Below are 21,349 nucleotides of genomic sequence, written 5' to 3' on the forward strand. Positions count from 1 at the left end.
GTATATCACCATGCTTGGCAACTAATTTAGCTTAAGTAAAAAGCAAGATGATGTTGCGAGTATTTCGAGTATTATTTTGTTCATTCTTCGGTCAGAAAAACCCACTTTTATCACTGTCATGTTTGGGATATTCCTTGTGAAAGTTGTTTTTCCGATTTTGCCAATATGATGACTTGTATTATTTTTGGTTCATTCGTTCTGTCTTATTTCGGTTTTGAACTACATATACATTTAGAGCAATAACCTGTTCTAAGTCTTGTTTTCTACTCAATTAATAATAATGCTTCATCAACTCTAAGATGTTTCTTTATTATTACATAAAATAAGAAAAAAATGTAAAGGAACATTATAACCTTGCAATAATTTGAACAAAATAAAAAAAATTAAAAAGGATTCTGCATCTCGCTTTTTCTGATCTTCTGCACTTTCACCATATTTTTTTATTTTAAATATACCAGTTAGAACAACCTACTTTAACCTGCAGATTTCAGTCTCAGTCAGGATTAGTTTCAGTATGAAATGTTTCTTTCCTCATGATAAGTTTATTTGTCTTTAGATGAGATATTAGGTGTTTTATCAGCGTGACCGAATTGATAGGATTAAAAAAGTATTAATTCTTATCAGAGTCAACTCTAGTAAACATTTGAAAACTGATCAAATTATCCAGAAATTTTAAAATATTCTTTGGCAATAAAGAGCCTTGATTTTATTGTCTAAAAAGAGTTTTGCAATTAAATTTATTAAACCCTGTCGTCCGCATTCTATATTGTATCACACAATTTGTCGATCTCGGACAGATTTTTTAACGAAGGCAAAGCGCTATAATACAATAAAATTATATTAAAACGCCGAATGTAACAAAAGTGTTATTAACTCTATATTATGCATAAGGTGTTTTATCTACAAATATGTTTCCGATAAGAATTGACACGCAAGGCAGTATTTTTCAAATCCGTGCATTTATATATTGGTGGTTCTATAAAAATGGAAATATTGTCATCGATTTTATTGTGCCTAGAAATAAACTCATGTTTTTAAAAATGTTGAACAATATATTTCTTTAGTGCGGTTTTAGTTTCAGAATACCTAAAATAGGGGACGTTTTTATACATATAGCTCATAATTATCTCCTACTGATTTATGGAATATGATCTCCTATGGAAAGGATTATTTCATTTGCAACATTTTAGTTGAATTTCAATTTTAATCCGCTCGTTAATTTTATTTTAATATAAAAGTAGGTGTATGTATACTCCAGTTACCGTATAAAATATCTTGTTTTATATAATAGCATTAAAAAAACGTTATCATTTGTTAACATTGATTGTTTTGCAGTACATTGAAACATTTATGTGCAATTGTTTCCTGATGTTATCAACGATAAAACACATTTTATGGTCTTTGGACTAAGAGTTATTGTCTTAGGAACAAGATAGTGCAAAAACAGCGTTTAGCGCTGTTCTTAAGAATATAGATTTTTCATCTCTTTTTCTTGAACATTGTCAGATAATCCAAGGTTGATACGCAAATTTAACATATTGTAAAAGTTCAACCGTCACATCGAAGATCATATAAAGCAAGTCTGAGAAAACTTCGCAATTTCTTGATAAGTTTAGTGTCTGTAACAAACGTCATATTTTTAGAAATTAAAGAAAAAAAATTGCAATGTGCATTTGTTATCTAAAGCTCATACCGCATTATCCCACCAATGCTTGTTTGATTTGACTGAAACATTGTCAGATAACGATCATTGAGTTATTTATTAACAATAAAAGTTAGTAGCAACCTAAAACAAAACAAAAATTTAATTTTTTTAACAGGAGAAGGCAGTTGGTTGGGATTTTATTGTTGCTTTGTGAATGTTTGTGCTTTCATCAGCTCATAGAAAGATATTCCAGATACTTTTTTACTAATTTTAAGTAATTTTTTTTCTTTTCATTTTTATAAAATTCTTAATGGTTCATGAATTATCGTGTATTTAAATTTACCAAGTTTATTAGTAGGCTAGAATTATTATTTTTTAATGGCGCAATGACAGTTTAATTGTTACTAAAGCTGGTCGATGTGAACGCCGGTTTGTGCAGTGGATTATAAATCTATTCTGCGTAGTAGCTCCCGGTTCCAGCTATATTTTTCCATATCGTTTTTCACCTCATCGAACTATGTCTGAATTCTCCACTGAATAAGTTATTGTTTTTACATCTTCCCATATGGAAAAGTCCAACGAGTTGAAGTCTGGAGATCGCGGTGATCAAGCAGCGGGATCACCACGATTTATGTTTGGGTTTGGATAATTTGCATTGACGAAATTGCTCTTCCAAAACAGGTTATCTTCCAACTCTTCATCAGAACTATTCCAAAACAATTAAAAAGATTATCGTTTTATTCAATTTGAATGGAAATGTTCTCAAGTATTAGAGGTAAAGCGTTCTCCAAAAACGCTCGGCAAAATTCCATTATTAGCAATTCCAGCCCAAACGAAATCCTGCTTGAAAATAGGTTTCGCGAATAGCATGAGGGTGTTCGATTGGCCACTCATGCTCATTGTGGAACTTGTTGATTATATCTTGTGTGAACATAGATCGGTACAGAAAAGGTTTCTTGAACGACTAGACCATTCATAACGTTGAACTCTTTGAGGAAACTCCGGTGGGAGAATTTCTTGTACCGTTTGGTAATGATAGGGTGACTTACTTTATTCAGAAAGTGCAGAAATTCTTTTTGTACCAGAATTATTTGTCAGCGACTTCAGCTTCTGCAGCATTATTTCTTCGCCCAACGTCCCTTTCACAATTCCATTTCACAAGCCGGAAGACGGCAATTCGAATATCTTTGTTAGTATTCCCTCATCGAGTTGGTGGTATTTTCGTGGCAATATCCATACACAAAAATGCTGCCTGTGTATTTTTCGTTTGGATACATTGAACTCGTGTTTTTTTTTATCATAAATAAAACACAATTAAAAATACTCCAAATGTCGAGGTTGAGAAACATTGAATTGGCAATCAGCAATTTTTTTCTTATTCTAGTCAAGTTGCTAATTATTAAATTATTTTGTCCTCTGGTTACAAAAAGGTACCCCGGTATTTCTCAAAGCGTTGAGAATTCAGAAAAATTAAAATAACACATACGAAGTATCTCGAATATCCGCCAATCTTAATAGATTTGTTCAAATTACGTGTGGTACATTTAGTCTTTTTTCTCTTAGAAAACGGACGTGACAGTTGAATTAGTCGAAGAGCTACAAGTTAAAACAAAAGAATTTTTGCAACCTAATCCTACTGCTCGAGCCAAGATGGCGGCTGTAAAAGGGATCAGTAAATTAAGTGGACAAGCAAAGTCCAATACATACCCGCAGCCAGAAGGAGTTCTTGGAGACTGCATGTTAATTTATGGTAGAAAATTAGGTGATGACAGCATGTTCGGCAATGCTTTAGTTGAAATGGGCGAGGCACTCAAACAAATGGCGGATGTGAAGTATTCGCTAGATGATAACATTAAACAGAACTTTCTGGAACCTCTTCATCATCTTCAGACCAAAGACTTGAAGGAAGTTATAGTAAGTCTTGATTAATAATGTATTTGGATTTTTTTAAATTTTATATTTTTTACTTCTTCCAGCATCATCGGAAGAAATTACAAGGTCGACGACTGGATTTTGACTGCAAGCGTAGGAGGCAGGCAAAAGGTACAGTTTTTCAAAATTATTTCTATTAATCACTACATAATAAATACCATCATAACAGTAATACAAGTACATAAATAAGTGTTAGGGTTTCGTAACTACATTAAGCTTGTGACACCGAAAAGAGTTAATAGTACTATAATAGCGGATAGAATTGGCGATTTTTACGCCATTATCTTACGAATTTTTGCTGCTAAAATTCGGATTGTGTACATAGATTGAATTTGTTCCGTCGATTACATAAAATGGTTTGGGTTAAATAATTAATTAACAGCGATCAGGAATTTCAGTAACATCTTTTAATTACTGTTATTTAACGAATCTGTAGTTATTTAAGATAATTGCGTTTTTCAACCATTGCCTTCCACAAATATAATGGTATTTATTACGAATTAATTATGTTTATAGTATAACAATAAGCATGCAAGTTTATTTCTGTTTTTTTGCATGTTCTAACTTAGCTTTAAAAGGATTAAGTCCTTACTCAAGCCCTGCAAAGGTCCAGGGCAACGCTCATGGTATGTAATGTTTAATATTATTTTAAAATTGTACACACGCTTGTTTGAACACGCAAATATTATGCAATTCGTAAAGTTGAGGGTACAGTATAAGTGCTTGTTGTACGTGCATTGATCGATTTATTATTGCTCGGTAAAATTTGAAATAAAAATATTTTTCAACTTGAATTTTTCACATTGGCGATGAGTGTGTATCGGCGTTAATTCGGTTAGAAATCAATGAAATATTTTTCAGTTGGTGTATACATATATTTATTTGATAATTCGACATAAATATAGTTAATAAATGCGTACCTTTCAAGGTAAAGCAATTTTAGACGAATTCCACGATGTTACAGTGAATCAGTTTATTTGATGCAATACTAATATACACTCGGACACTATACAAAAATTTGAAACCTTTGGAGGGTCAAAATACAGGACTCCTTGAAATTTAAATTATGAAATAAATTTTTTTAGTTAAAGTTATTTTTTCCAGTTAAAGTACCAAGTTATCGAATTTTTCTGTTAATCTACTCACGCTTTATTGGTACCTAAAATATAGTCGCTGTCCTGGTAAAATCAGAAAATCAATATTATATGCGCTTCTGATACATTAACTTTAATTAACATAATATTTAAAAATATATACTCAGTAATTTTCGCCATATTTGCAATGTTCAAAAATCTAATCACACATTCCTAGATAAAGTCGTATATTTAATAATAATGTTTAGTTTCCACCACAATTAGAGGGCCGGACGTTACAAAATTATTCGCCTAGCATGTAGATATAAATTATATGTGTAGAAATTGAACTATTAAAATGTTTGAACACTTTCACTAATGAGCACTTTAACTCGAAGGGCAGCTAATTGTGCATCGGTTTTGGAAAACATACCATAATTGAAAATACAATGTCGAAATTCATTATTGAATGTTTTGGTCTGTTTGATGTTGAATTTTTTTGTTATCAGACCTAATACAATTGTACATTGTTTGAGGTGTTATCTCATGTTGTATAAAACTTACCATTGAAATTTATTGCGTTTGAAATTTTACCTTCGAAAATGGATTAAAATACCGGCAAATTGAAAAGGCAGTTATAATAAAAAGGCCTCTTAAGAAATCGAGGTTTTTTATTTTATGTTCTAGTAGAAATATGTTTATAAAATTTAACTTTGGTACCGATATATCTTTACTGAAACAAAAATTTAATTGCTTTTCACTTAATTTTACATCATCATTATTTTATTCTGATCTGAATCTTTTAAACCATTTAGTTAATCTTTTTAAATTAATAATTATTTAAATGCGTTTGATATCAAAATCATTGTTTCTCTTATGTATATTACCTCCAAACAATATTGTCTTCCAAGTAATTTTAACATTTTAGTGTGTGTATTAGAAGTGAACGAACTACGAAAATGATCAAATAAACGAAAATCTCCCTAGGAAATTCGGGGTAAAGCGTTTATTTAAAATCCTGTTGAATATGCATTTAACATTGTACATTTCAAAAAATTGTATGCGATGATTTTTAGAAATTATTTTTTGTACTGATTGTATATTATTATTATTGGCTTTTAAGTCAATAATAAGTCATTTTGCTTTTACCAGTAGAATTAAACCACTAAATTTCAATTTTATTTACATGGAAAAAAAACTAGCTTAATCAATTTATGGGACGTGTGCCTTATAAACACAAACTTGGCGTTTGGGATATACGTCTAAGGCTTTACGCGTTACTTTATTTAATGCAGTGCTCTTTAGCTGAACATCCATTACATCAATATTTTATATCTATCTAAAAAATGTATCTCCTTTCGCTGTTCCTCTTTGACCCTGATGGGTTTGAGTAGATATTGAATAATTTAGGGGAGACGTGAATTTGTAGGGATTTCCGCTTCCGAGTGTAATTTACTTGAAATATATTAAATTGCGTATCCGCCAGTTGATATTCGATATCTTCATTATTGGTTAATTAATGAAGGATTCCAAGCAGCTTTCATTAAATCAGCCTAATGGCGTTTGATTATTCGCCGTATAATTAACAATTGTAATTTGTGTTCCATATAATATCTATTTCAAAATTTAATTTTTATTATTTTCAAATAAGTGAAAACGTTCCTCAAATAACTGAAAATTGTTATTGTCAAATCTACTTATAGCCATGTTCATCATTTTTTTAATACGCATTAGACATTTTAACATCAATATTTTGCAGAGAATCATAAGAGCATTTGGCCCAATCAATAGGGAATTAAGTAGTTTTCATGGATTTGACAATACCCAGTATAAAGTTTCTAAAGTGAGTATGAGTGACAAATAGGTCACCACTTTAGTGAGGCACCTATTCTTTCTAGTATTCATGTGTATTTTATGAAACGCAAATTTTACCAGGTAAATGTAAATATTAATCTCAAATCACCCAGAAGTAAATAGTACGAACATTTCTGTATTCGTATACATTTGGGACACCCGGTATATGCTCAGCAGTAATGAGATACTGTAAATATATAATGTATTTTTTTCCAATCGAAGTTAGACAGTATGTCTCATAAGATATTGCACAAATTTAATTTGTATTTTTATAAGGGTATATTAAATTTCCCTGTTTTCTATTGTAGTGGTCCACGAATTTCATGTCCGGAATCGTTCTTAAATTGTATTATAATACGAAATGAAATCTTGAATAGAAATTCACCTCAAAGATGTTTTATATCTCGGCTGAACTTGACGTACAATGGATTAAACTCTCCAAAGATAAAAATATAAAAATAAATATAATCTCTGAGTTTTTTAAAAGGATTCTTTGTTCTATTACTTTACTAATGGAATTTATGTGACGTTTAGACTTACAAGAGAGTTTTGAGCACTTAATATCATTTTTATGAATCTTCGTATTTGAATAATTAAACTGTATCAAATAAATAAAAAATACTTAAAACGCGCAAAAATCAAATTATGAATAATAGTGGATGTCAACTGTTATGCTAATGTTATTATTCGCCTACTAAATAACTACCAAGCTAGCACAAATTGCAACCAGTAAACATAATATGTTGGGGGGTTTTTGAATTGAAAAAGGAAATCTACATTTGTAATGACCTCATTCTACTAAGATTGCTTTACTTTTCCCTCATATTCTGGATGATGCGGTCTATATAAGCTCAAGTGTTATGTGCAAACGTGCTCGTGCACTAAAGAGATTTGAAATTCACAACCCTACTTTAATTTCAACACACATACTTGCTATGTTTTCTCATTTATGCCGGCGGGTAGAAAACAATCATGATTTAATAATATACCTAAGTTTACGTATAGATTAATTAAGTTGAAAATATGAAAACCATTTTTGTAAAGCCAAAAGGAACACGATTACTGTTGAAGATTAGATTTATTTTCAATTACTAATAAGTACATCTCAATGTAGCGGCAGAATTATAAACATTGCGGACATCGTGAAAAAATATTTTCCACTCATTATAAATTTCGTCAAATTACCAGACTCTGATCCAAAACATATTTAATACCTTGGAAGCGCACTTTATTACACGTTAATTATTTATTAGTTGTTTGAACAGATTCGCATTAATTACGGTTTAAATATCAGTAACAGATTTAAAATTTTGATAATGCTTAAATAAGGATGAAGAAAAAAATGCCAGCTCGACTTGTAGCTGTTGCTTTGCCTGTTCTGTTCTATTTATTGTTAAGATATACATTTACTTTACTACTATACTTAGATTAATATATTTTTTTAATTTTGCATGTTTTTTTTTATTTTGACCTGTTAACTACCTAACAGGATCAAATATTGCAGATGATGAAATCAAAGCAGCCGAGGAAAAGTTCGCGGAATCTCTGCATCTTGCTCAAATGGGCATGTTCAACTTATTAGAAAATGATGTAAGTATCTTGGATTCTTTCTGTACTTTCTATTTCTATATCTTTCTAATTTGGAACTAAATTTGGAAATCTATAATATTGAAAATTTATTACATTTATGCAGTGTTACACTGACTCAATGAACTTGTTTTAAGATAAATAATTTACAATTTTTCATTATTTTTTAAATACAAGTTGGAAGTAAAGAAATCTTGCTTACCTATAATATTTTAGACACATTTATTTTCTAATATACTTTTATAAGCAATTTAATATTTATGAACCCGTTTCTTCGTGCACCTATAAGGACGTAAGTGTAAGTGGGCAAAAGAAAAAAAGTATATTTAATAATAAGATAAATGTAAAGTAGCACTTAGCAATAGAAATGTATTATAATTATTTTTATTTCTCTTAGCCAGTATTTTTAACGTGCAAATTATTTTCAGTATTGGAAAATATGAATTTAGACATTTTAGAATTGGATGAGCAATTGTCGCGGAATAGATTGATACATCTTAAATGTTTTATAAATAGAACTCATTCGAAAAAGACGACACATAATTTTGCGGCGTGCAGCTTAGCTAGGGCATAACGATTGTTTGAGAATGATTGATTGCGAAATATCAAGTCAAGCAAAAGAAAATCAGCTTATAACTTTCAGCTTTTCTTTCAAAATATCTATATGAGTTTTCATCGGACTTAGCGATGCGAAAAAGTAATTACTTCTATACGAATCAAATGAATAAATGAATTGAAAGAATGTTCTAATCTATAGGCTAATAGTTATTGTTTGCAACATTTTGCTAACATTTACGTTACTGCAAATTCCTGATTTAGAGAGACAAATGATTTTTTTCAGGTAGAGCAAATATCTCAATTAGCAACATTCGCAGAAGGTTTACTTGATTATCATAACCAATGCACAGATATTCTTAAAACTCTCACTGAAACCCTTCAAGAAAAGTAAGTATGATAAATATGTTATTATTAGAATAGTTTCCAATTTTTATTCTTATTTCCTTACTGAGTAAATACATTTTCGACCTTAAATTTTGAATTGGTGTAAATCAACTGCATTTACATACACATAGTAAAAATTATATAAATTACGTGCAGTATGAACCAGCATCAATACACGATGACAAAATCGCGTGTACGTATTAACCAATCTGGCGACAATTTTTATATATTTATATCTACAATTGGAATCAATAATCATTGTGAAAAAATTGACAATATCTTGGAAATTTATTCAACAATCATTGAAAAATACTTACATTTTTAACATATTCCTGATTGCTTCTAGGAGAGAAGAGGCTGCAAATCGTCCTAAGGTAGAGTTCGTACCAAAAACTCTATCGGACTTGAACATAGAGGGTGTGACTGCTATTTCCGACGGATATAACGGTACAAACTCGAATCATTTTAATCTATCCAATAATCACAGCACGAGTAATTCATATAGTCAAAGCCATAAGAATCAACCCACCAATGGCGTTAACGAATTTCGACGACCTGCACCTAAAACGGTGCCAATTAAACAAATGCCACCACCCGATCCTTTTGATCCTTGGAGTTTTTCCGAAGGTATTTTTATTTTGGTTTCGTTTATTTTATTCTGATTTTGTTCTCGTAACATAGATTCTAGTACTTCTGCGGCTCCCTGAAATTAACAAACGTTTGTTGGCTGATTTTTATAAAAAAACGTTTATTTTATTATATTAAGTTTCAGGTTTCGTTTATGTTTTTATTTGACTTATAAGTGTATTGTTTACTGTTGGCTCCTTACCATTCCACTCATTTCCAATCACTGGGAACAGCTTGTTTTCATCTTCTGGGTGGCTGGTTTCTTATATTAATTGCTTGTGACTTGACATTTTTACTAACAGTTAAATAAAGTTTGCAGTAGTATGCCAAGGAAACACCGATTAATTCTACATTTTTAACGTCAATAACTCCTGATTTTTGTTGAACCAACTTTCTCAATGCTCGTTTTCTTAAAAATACGCGTCTTTACGATTGCGATCTAAAAGCCCTAAACGTTTTCTTTTATTTCGTTTTGGGCCGACAGGAAAAAAATATATATCTGGATTTTATTTATTTTAAAAATAAGTTAAATTGGAATTATATATTTTTGCAGAAGAAACGGTTTGAAAAAATATCGCTTGAAATTGGTGCCACATTTAGTTGAAAAGCAGATATATTATTCGGGGCTTAGAGTGGTGCTCGGTTTGAAGTGCGGACCTTTATCATAAAGATGAAGGCATGTTTAGTTTCTTATGCTTGTTGTGCTCTCTAGTTGTTTTTGATAACTTTGCATAATTTCAGTCCGCAATAAGTTAAAAGAATTAATTAAAGCATATTTATTAAGTTAGTTTAGGAGTGTATTTTAGTGAATTCCAAAATGTTTAATTTTGCGGAAAACTTGATTCGGGGGTTAAAGTTTTGCTGTCAGCGTGATATAAAATTTCCAAAATCGCAATTAAGGTGTTTTAGGTCCTTCAATATATTTTTTTAGTGAGACACAATACGCGTTTTGCTAAAAACATTTGATCAGGACATCAAGAAAGTTGCTTCCGTATTCTTCATTTCTTAGTGTTTTCTTCGCATATTATTACTAGCTTCAGGTGATCTTGATGATATTTTTTCATCGATTGAAATTCGTGTTTCTAAAAGTGTTACGTATCGTGAGCCCTGATACTTTTGGTTTCTTGTTATTGGGAGAAGTTGATTTAAATTATGAATTGATAAAAATTTGGAAAACATTTTCAAACATTTTTATGGAAAATTATACCGGAATAAAATCAATTTACAGATGAATCAATACCGTCGGGACCTTGTGTCTTGGTGTCTATCTATGTCTTTAAAGATTATTGTGGCCATAGAATGAATGTCATGGATTTATCTCTTTTTATTTAGATGCAACTACAGATCTTCTAACTTTTGATTTAGATTCCAGTGTTAGTAAGTAATGGCAAATGGAGTTCCAGATTTCTAAATCTACTAACCCTATGTTCGTTGATTATTAAGTTATAGTTATACTAACACTGCTTTATTGAAGATACAAAATTTTTATGACGACAGTAAAAAAAATTAAAACTAAGTGAAACGAAAACGTTAACTTGGAAAAAAGCGGGTTTAAAATATTGCTTTTTGCTGATATAACATTTTCTCGTTGTTCTATTTTTATAGCATTACATAGGTATAACGCACATGTGAATTCTCGTTCTGGCTGAACAGCTGGCTTTATTTACACTGAATGCATCCAGAATTAAAAACATGATTAAGATCTATTAGGTATAAATAAGTGTTGAGACGCTGTTTTTTGCGTATTTCAGAAATAGGTAAGGAAAACAAAACACCTTATTGGCTGATATCCAATCATTGCCTCCGTTTTGAGCTATTTTAAACCACTAACACTCAGTTTTATATCAGCGAAGGCGTAGTTTAATCAAATCGATTTTACGTCGCGGTGATTAGTATTCCATCTTCTACCCGTGTTTGTGTGTGTAAATTTAATTACTTTTTGATGTATCAAACCAGCTAGGTCCTACCCTCGTACAGTGGATTGGCATTTGTAATCAAATAAGTAATTCGAGGGGTAGTACTTAACTACACAGTTACTAGCACAATGGGATCGCTGCAAGCCCGATTTCCCTTTCTATCTCTCTGCTTGGGTTGTTGTTCTGACAAAGATGTGTTACTAGGCTCTTCGCAACTGTGTTCTCCTCAACATAAGCCACAGCAGCTCGAACTGCATCCTGGACAGCAATCCGCCAATGGTAACTTTTGCTGCCCAATTGACTCGCACCTTTTAGAATCTGCTTTACACTGAATCAGTTTGCAGCTAGTAATTTGCAAATATTGTCCATATTTATTTTTAATCGCCATTAGTAGTGAAATAAATTTTTTGCCACTAGGGAGCCCAAATTACGCAAAAACAATACAAACTACTTCATTAAGTCATTGAAAACAAAGACCCGAAAATGTGCGAGTTGCTTTGCATGCAGTCGATTACATTTCTCAGGAATGGTTGATAAGACTTTTTTTTAATACTTGTGTATGTCATTTACTGTGCGGTATAATTTGGCTAATATTATACATTTTTATTTGCGGAACAAAACCGCAAAATATGCCTTGTTTCCAGTTTCCAGTCACTAATCAGCTTGATAGAGTTAGATCATATGCTTTGCTTTCGTATGCATGTTTTGAGCGGTTTGCGATAAATTTCACATACACTGTTCCCTAACACTGCCTGTTGAATGTTTAAAGAATAGAGTGGTTTTCTACCGCTCATGTTTTAGCAAACACTTCGCTGTAAACCCGGACATGCATGGGTGAGAAGGATGAATTTTTCATTGAGAATATCTTTTGAAGCTCGCCCCTGTTTTGTTAGTTAGTAAATGTCGGCGATGCTATTGCAACAATCAAGTCTCCCTAACGCACAATACAATGGATTTTGTATGTTATTAGTTATACTGTGGGGAAATAAATGTGGCGATATTCCCTAATAGAATCTTAAAGGAAAATATACGTGTTTCTGATGTTTTTATTATTGCCAATTGGCTTTTTCTTTGGGAAATTCGACCCCAAAGAACATTTCCATTTCTTAGAGCTCTATAAAAATCATTAGACTTATTATCTGAAGGTTGCATTAAAAGTCAGTGGTTTTCGGAGTCACACTTTTTTTAGAGAAGAAAAACTGCGTGACCTGTAAAGTGAATAATAATAATAATACTAATTTTACATGTAATTTAAATAGTATATGTATAGATACTATTCTACATTCAAATCGAACGAAGCTAACTTTACAAAAAATCGCCAATTTTATTTTTGTCAGTGATCCGATTTGTTATTTTTTTGTTTATGAATAAAATTTGGTTTTCGGTTAAACTACAATAACAATAGTTTAAAACAGGGATGAGCAACACCAGGCCCGCGGGCCGCTTGCGTCCCGTTAAATATGTTTGTGCGGCCCGCCAAGCATTTCTTAAATTTAATTTCTTTTATCGACTCTCCCATCAGTAGCTATATTGTTATAAAATGAATTATGATAAAATGGTAGTACATACTAAACCGAAACAATTTTTTTCGACGAGTTGCTCACTTGTCGGCGACTTGTTCAAATATGCAAAACAAACGAGCCCCGTCTGCACGATTTTTTGTTACGAGATACTCACTTGTCGGTGAGACATCTTATGCAGAATAATGTGTCTCACTTTCCACATTTAGAAATCGAAAACCTTACTTCTCAAAAATGCGCACAATATATAGACATTTTAATCAACGAATTTCAATTACGAATCCAAATGTTCAAAGCTGAGAAGATGAAAGCGGTTTCCATGAAAATGTTTTCCTCGCCATTGAGTATCGATGTGGATACAGTTCCCGAAAACTTTCAAATAGAAGTGATTGATATGCAGAATATTCCCGTATTTTTCTCAGTAAACATCGAAAATTTTGATAAATCTTATGTGAGCCCTGAAAAATTTCCGCTTTTGTCCAAAAATGCAAAGCAAATGATGTCTCTGTTCGGAAGTACGTATATTTGCGATTAATTATTTTCAACCATGAACCATTCAACCACTGTGTCCGTGTCGCTAGGTCATCAATTCCAGCTGATATTGATCAGCTTGTATCGGAAAAGCAGTGCCAAATTTCGCACAAAAAATTTCAAGGAAATTCGTTTTTTGGTTCTTTTTTTGTTTGTTCTTATTTTGCATTAAAATTTGTATACGAAATATTTTTTTTTAATTTCATTCTATGTTTATTATAGATAAAGTTTGAAAAATTATTAATAAGTGTTGCTTTATGTGCGGCCCGCCAAAAAAATTTATAATTTAAATTGGCCCGTTGATTAAAAAGGTTGCTCACTCCTGGTTTAAAAGGTTCAATTTCAGATGATTGGTGCTCGCAAAAAGAGAAATTGAATTATTATTTTTAATTTGTCATGGACATTTGTTTTACGACGATGCATAGTATTTTTTTTATGAATAAAGTACATTTCCTGCAAATGCGACAATATGTAATTTGACTCAAATGCAAAGTGCAAACTATCAGCTATGCACTATTTCAGGAACCTTTAATTCGAAAGCAAATTATTTCTAAAATAATGCATTCAAATTACTAACAATATGTTTTAAAATATGACTTAAATTTCTCCTTAAACTTTTGTATGCGGAATTATTAAGTATTTTATTTATTCGCTAACCTACACAAAACATGTTTATGTTATATATTTGTTTATCGTCTCAAACATATTTTTTTGAGACAGTTGTGTTTTCGTGAATAAATTAATTTATTACCGGCGAAATAAAATCAGAGATCAATTTTTTTGTCGCAATTTCAATTCATCTGCACGGCTACGCTTAGTGAAGGAAAGGAGCGCCTATTCGCTATCGTTTTGTATTAAACAGCGCATTAAAGCGTAGTATATTTCAGTTAAAAAACCTGCTGTTGCTATTCGATCAGATAGGTCAAGCGGTATAGCATTTTTGTTATTATTTGTTTCTTTAAGTTATAATTGGACTCACGGTAACAGGCCTGCCGGAAAAAGACGAACTGAATTTTCTTTCGCATTTTGAGAAAACTGATACTTTGAGAGCATCCGCCCGCACATTATAATTCCTACTTTTGCTCAAAATTTTAGCGCTCCAGCTCAAAAAATTACGGAACTATGAATTTTCGAAAAAACGCCCAATTTTTCGGTTTTTACCTAAATTTCTCAGAACCTAATTGTCTGATTGAGGCGTTCGACATTTTGTAGATGTTTTTATTCTCTAGAAATTATCTCATTAGAGCAGTCGGATTGCTCCATTAGCTTCAAAGTTATAAACAAAAAAAGACAAAAATAAAATATAAAAAGACATAAAAATTGTTATTAACTAACATATGGACTGGAAATGCGAGTGGAAAACACAATTGGTTTGCTACTAGCCTTTTTCTCGCGATAAAGCATTTTTAAATACCAGAGCTTGGCATAAGAGTGCTCCAGAAAACACTATGTATATATTCAAGATCGTAAACACTTAATTAAGGCAATAATTATTTCTATGGCATATACTGAAAAGTATTCAGTTAACATCAGCATATTCTGCGAATATTTTTGCAAATGATCCCAATTTTTCTGTTGGAAGGGTTAACTTTAACTCGAGTTGTGAAATGAATTCAACCAAATTAATGAAAATGATGCATGAATAAAACATATCATCACAGTTTGAAGTGTCAATATCCAGCAAAGAATTATCCAGTCCAATGTTTTCTTCAAGTAAATCTTTATAGCTCCTCCGAGGGAATGACGGCACTTTTGAATCATATCTAATATATTAAAGTATGTAACCATAATTTAAAAAACTGGATTTAATGTATTGCATTTCTCTAACAAAGCAGGGCAGCGATAAAATAAATAATACCACAAAATATTTATACTTTTCCACCTATCCATTAGTCAATACGTGGATGTTTAACGTTATTGAGCAATACAATTTCCTGTTCATACTAAAATGTCTTCAAAAGGTACAAACCAGTGGTGATTAGATATTGTGTACAATTGTTTTTTAAATTTTATAGGAACCCTTGGCTTTGTCAATTTTTATCAATGTTCGATTCTCATTAGCATCTCCATTGCCGTCCCCCATGAAATCTCCTGCCAGGACTCCAATGACTAGACAGCCATGTTGCACAGCTCTTTACGATTTTGATGCTGAAAATCCGGGTGAATTAAGTTTCAAGGTAAGTTGATAAATATAAAACGCGACTCTACATTAATAATTTGTTTTTTTTTATAGGAAAACGATATTATTACACTTCTAAACAAAATTGATGAGAATTGGTTTGAAGGTAGTGTTGGTGGCCGTACCGGATATTTCCCAGTTAACTACGTGAAAGTGGACGTGCCACTTCCATAAATCTGTATATCGTTAGTCCTTCACGTTGAACAACAACCCCTTAGATTGTTTTCTTTTCAATTTATATAATTTCGAATCGTTACTTGCCCTAAGTATAGTTGTTTTTTGTTATTATTGATATTAATATTTTTTTAACGACTGTACAGTAACGTACCCGTGGTAACAAACCAAACACCTACATATACTTGTTTCTTACTTTATTTTTTAAGTAATATATTTACTTAGTGATATGATGTCTAGTCCGATCTGATGGAAATGTATTGAGTATTATAGCATATACAGTCCGTTAGCGACAAGTTTTACAAAAATGTTCGTCTTTGTTAGGAGTTCTAATTTTTCTAAGAATTTGTGCAAGATTTATGAGAATCGGACAGTTAGGCACTTATAATCCTCTTGGTTTTTAGTAATAGTATCGATGGCTATGAGATTCTCAATACATAATAAATAGTAAAATTAAATCCAAACACTACTATAACGACTGCTGATGAAACGAAATTATATACTTTGAAACCGCGATTGTTTCATATCGAGGAAATTTTGTAATACAATTACAAGCTATTGCTCACATAATTATCAGTCTGTATCAGTGTCAGTTAGTGAAGTCGATGATTTGAATTGAAATTAATATAAAAACAAATAAAATAAAAATATAATATTTCAGCATTATTGCGAATCTAGTAAATCAAATTTAGAGGAATTCGGCTTATTTGAGTGATATTGAGCTTATTTGGGATAAACACACTTAAATAATTGATACGTTGATTTCTCATGATTCCTCAACATCACAAAAGAGATTATTGTTTGATTTTGATTTAGAATGGTATTGATTGTTTAAAATGCATAGTACTGGGTACGTTTCTGCAACTGCACTGGAATAGTTAGCAAAGCCATATTACTATCTAAATAATTATTGTGCAGATTTTACCTTACTGTAGCATGTTAGGAGTTCGATTTGCCAATTATTGTTGCAGCACATGCTTTGAAGAATATGACGTAGTAAAATAAATCTGCACTGAAATATGCTAGTGATATCGCATTTAATTTTATAGGTATGGAATTATAAAATTGTATTTGACAATTCTGAACTGATTTGATTGTCTTCAGATATTTCAACCTACATACTATATCTTCCTAAATATTTAGTTGCGATTTGTAAATAACTGAGAAAATGATTGTGTAAAAAAATTTGAAATTTTTTAATAATTGTATTATAATGAAGATGTGCAGTTGAATGTTTGATTTAGTTTATGTGCAAAGTTTATTGAGAAACAATATTTGTTTCCCGTATGCTTTGTAAGTGTAACAAGTGACAATTACAATTATTGAGATTACTCATACTCAAAATTTAAGTTGTATATATTCTTTTAGAATCTTTAGATTAGTTTTAATATGAATATGTAGAGCTATAGTTTATTGTTGTTTATACTGTGAATGCGTCACACACGATTATATCTGGGGGTTTGGATAAATTTTATAAAATCACAGTATCTCTAACCCCGGAAATGCTAAATGAGAAAATTGCTGAGTATTTTAATGATGTGAAACTTATTTCCGTAGTTGTGTATTAGAACGAAAATAATGAATCATTAACCACTTTTAAAACACGGATTCAGCCTTTTACACAACTACATACATGATATTGCATAATAAGGGAACTCAATGTTGAACAAGAATATATGTATAACCTAAAGAAAATATCTGTTGATGTTATTTAATGTAGATTTTCTGCCGAAGTTTATTGTATTATATATTAACATACCGTCTAATAGAAATTAAATACTCTAGTGTTTTTACAGCGGCTCTAGGTATTCTTCACTAAAAGCTCCGACTAAATCAAGCGGGCTCAAAGAGCTGAAGCAGTTCATTTATAGATATGTATATTTTAACTTCTATTGTCGGATGGCCTAAACGATTGAAGCTTTAAGTAAAGAACATCTAAAACCAGGCTTGTATATCGTGCTAGACTCTAAAATTTAAAAGGTTGTCAAATTTGAGCTTTTTTTGAAATTGTAAAACTGTTAAATATAAATAAATTTTATCCATGATTATGTTAATTAGTATTTCGTTAACTTGATGTCTTGATAGGACATTTTAGCTACCATTATAAAATAATTTCAAGTATCATCAAATGACAATTTGCTAGCATTTTATATTGTGTATAAATTAATGCCAGATAAAATATAAACAAATTATACTGGGATATGTTAGAGACCATAATGGCCTATAGATGTATTTTTATGTAACTCCTCAAGCTTGGTGTAAAACATGTTCAAAGCTTGGCTTGACAATAATGTTACGCACCGAACATTTGACTCAATGGCCTTTTTGCCTTCATTCCACATAATTATTTAGTATCAAATTATTTTACAAATATATGTATAGATCACAAAAGAAATAACCTTGAAAATCTTAATCAATTTGCGTTTGATAATAGAATTCAGATTTTTGAGTGTCTCATAAAAAAAATGGCACTCACTGAGTTTGTTGTTGAGTTGAGTTGAGTTTTATTAAGCCTATTGTTTGATTTTTGTTTTTCTTTAGATTTCTTTCAAATTAGTTCATGCTCATTGAGCAAACGTCTAATTCATTTTGAACTATTTTTCCGTTTAAATCTGGTTTTCCATTGCACATTAACTTCATGTTTCTCGGTTGCTGATGATGAAAATCCAGATACATTGTTACAGTGAGATTTGAAAAAGCCTAGTTTAATACAACATACAACCTCAATCATTTCAATACGTAAATTAATATAGAAAATATAAGACAACTGTTATGAATTTATTAAAATGTTAAGTAACCGTAGTACCTAATATTTGCAATAAATTAAAATAAATTAGACTTCATTGAATAGCAAAATATATCCCAGTAGTTATTCTTGCGGCACCTAGTATAATTTGTGCGAGAACTATATTTATCTGGTTAATGACAATACATTAGATGTAACAACTGTATGATAAGAATTCAATTAAACTATTATATAAGTTATATCTTGAAAGAGGCAGACCCTGATGCATGTTTTTATTATAGTCGGTCATGTTATTGATCAAAAAGACATCATGACATACATAAGGTTGCTTATCGTATTGATTCATATACCCCACACGTTAAAATGCGTATCAAAACACGAAATATTTGGAATATAGTGGCAAATTGGAAAATAACTCAGTAATGTTTATTTTCACTATTTTTAAATAGTTCATGACAAAAAAGTTCTATGCTTTACAAATCGAAATATTATTCAGATTAACTTATCAATGTTGTGTAATATGAAGGCTGCATGCTTCACTAATTAGTTTCGTACAATTTATACTCATCTCGTTTATTACTTGTTACGCGCATTTTAAATAACCAAAGTTTATTAAAGTATATCATTTTGTTTTAATACGCATTTTAACTGTTTACAAATGATTTTAATTTTAACATTTCTTTAAATTATGACTAAAACAACTTGATAACTAGTAGATCAGTATTCACTAAATCTGTTGAAATCTGCATGAAATTTAACGATTGATTTTTATTCGTTCGTAATATCACCGATTATTTATAAAATATTGTTAACACATGTATACATTTAAATGTTACCGTAATTGTGAATTAATAAAAGAATGTGTCACAGTTTATATTGGGTTGAATCAATTGATATATACATAGTTTAAAACGACATTAAACTTTGAAGATAATTTATTTCAGGTAAGTTTTTATATTCTACTTAACATTTGGGCAATTACATGTAAATTATATTATGTGCTGGAACACATTTAAATAAAGTCTAGTGAGACAAATGAAAGCTATGCGAAATCTAGTAACAGTTGGGCGCGCCAGTAGAATTAATGTTCTTAGAACAAAACTCGGGTAGCGATGGTTTAAAATGTATCGTTTCTTCCGATTCCGAAGTCAATCGAACACTAAAGCGGTTCGGTACGAATAACTGATTCTGATTATTTTTAATTTTTCCCATAGATTAACATATTCCACATAAATCCCGTACTTAACATACAATTCAAAATATGGTCTGTTTGTTAAATACTATTTAATGTCCAAGCCAACCTTGGATTGATAGCATAAAAGTATGCGATAATACATGGACCTTACACACATGCATAGCGTATGAGAGGCAGTTTATCACATTAGGAGACACTATTTAAATTTAAGGCAACGCAAGATCGAAGAATCGAAGAATTGCGATATTTTAGACTATGAAGTTGGACCAATTAACAAGTTTTTGTGCTTATATGTTTTAATCTGCAGCAATTATGCTATGTTGTTAAACACAAAGTATTGCCCGCCATTTGTTCAGAAAACTAGGTAATAAACTTATCAAATATATTAGAATTCTATTTTTTTTAAATTTTAAATCATCTAGTTTATATTAATATTTTTAAACATATTCAACATAAAGTCTAGATTACTGTGTCGCAGAAATGAAATCATTATGTTGCATCCATTGCAGGTGAAATTTGAATATTTAGAGAGTTTGAGAATTAATTTAACAGTATTTTCCGATTAATATTTTTCTATTCAAAGTGTTGGTTAATTGACGCATTTTTTACTGAATTTCATAGTACAAGATTTTCTTAATATTAAGGAATCAATAATTAACGTAGAATTCTGCAGACGAGTTTGTGAACAATTGCCTTTAAATAATCGCATTTATAATTAATATTAGGGATACTGCGTGGAATATTTTATTTACGTTCGATATGATTTAAGCGCTCACTACAGTACGTTTTGTGATAAACATTTATAGTTATAACGTATTCAGTGGTACCGGTGGCATGTGAAGAAGCGCGTCCCAGAACTATTTTTGCCACTGATTTTTCTTAAAATAAAAATAATTTAAAATTACCGTGTAATTTGTTATATAAAAAAATAGCGCTTCAGCCTTTTTCTATAAGAGGCATTGATCTGGAGTAAAAAATAAATTGGTTTTTATGATGCGTAATGCGTAATGCGTAAGCGTAATGCAGTTTGAATTAATAGGGTATGGTATATTATTGAATATTCTTTAATGTGATAACTTAAATTAACATTTTTACAAAACAAATATTGTTACTCACAATCATATTATTATCTTTATATATACACTATATGAACTCATCCGAAACTTTTTTAACGGGAAGTAAATTTGTTTTTTTTGCAAATGATTGCGCTCGATGAAACATTTTATTTCCTCCAAACTTAATCTACTGATTTGAACTTAAGTTAAATAACGTTCTTGAGAAAGACAAGTTGGTCACAGTCCTGAACCTAAACAGTATCTTTTCGAAACGCATAAAGTCGAGTTTTTGAGAACAATCGGGGCTATTTATATTTTGTTTGTAAACAATTGTAGAAAATAAAAAATAATGTTCAGGCCTGTATTGAGAAAC

At 30.8% G+C, this 21,349-nt stretch overlaps 1 protein-coding gene across 19 annotated transcripts in view; it reads left to right on the forward strand.

Annotated features, from left to right (window-relative positions):
• Window positions 1-19,600, forward strand: part of LOC109537903 (endophilin-A) — a 36,973-nt gene extending 17,373 nt beyond the window's left edge. For 3 of the 19 annotated variants that reach the window (XM_048661281.1, XM_048661279.1, XM_048661270.1), the window contains 11 exons: window positions 3,209-3,559; window positions 3,622-3,688; window positions 4,147-4,203; window positions 8,009-8,094; window positions 8,381-8,389; window positions 8,933-9,036; window positions 9,380-9,660; window positions 10,993-11,037; window positions 11,781-11,855; window positions 15,689-15,804; window positions 15,861-19,600. In XM_048661281.1, coding sequence (XP_048517238.1) covers window positions 3,209-3,559; window positions 3,622-3,688; window positions 4,147-4,203; window positions 8,009-8,094; window positions 8,381-8,389; window positions 8,933-9,036; window positions 9,380-9,660; window positions 10,993-11,037; window positions 11,781-11,855; window positions 15,689-15,804; window positions 15,861-15,980 — 1,311 coding nt within the window. In that variant the 3' untranslated portion in view covers window positions 15,981-19,600. Of the gene's footprint in view, window positions 1-3,208; window positions 3,560-3,621; window positions 3,689-4,146; window positions 4,204-7,993; window positions 8,095-8,380; window positions 8,390-8,932; window positions 9,037-9,379; window positions 9,661-9,714; window positions 9,810-10,992; window positions 11,038-11,780; window positions 11,856-15,688; window positions 15,805-15,860 lie in introns of those variants that run through there. The other 16 variants (XM_048661271.1, XM_048661283.1, XM_048661276.1 and 13 more) reach the window with 16 other exon arrangements.
• The last annotated feature ends 1,749 nt before the right edge of the window (window positions 19,601-21,349 follow it).

This window comes from Dendroctonus ponderosae, unplaced genomic scaffold (genome assembly GCF_020466585.1).
Source record: "Dendroctonus ponderosae isolate FM_Combo_2020 unplaced genomic scaffold, Dpon_F_20191213v2 Dpon_F_20191213_1, whole genome shotgun sequence".
In the NCBI taxonomy this organism is placed as follows: Eukaryota; Metazoa; Arthropoda; class Insecta; order Coleoptera; family Curculionidae; genus Dendroctonus; species Dendroctonus ponderosae.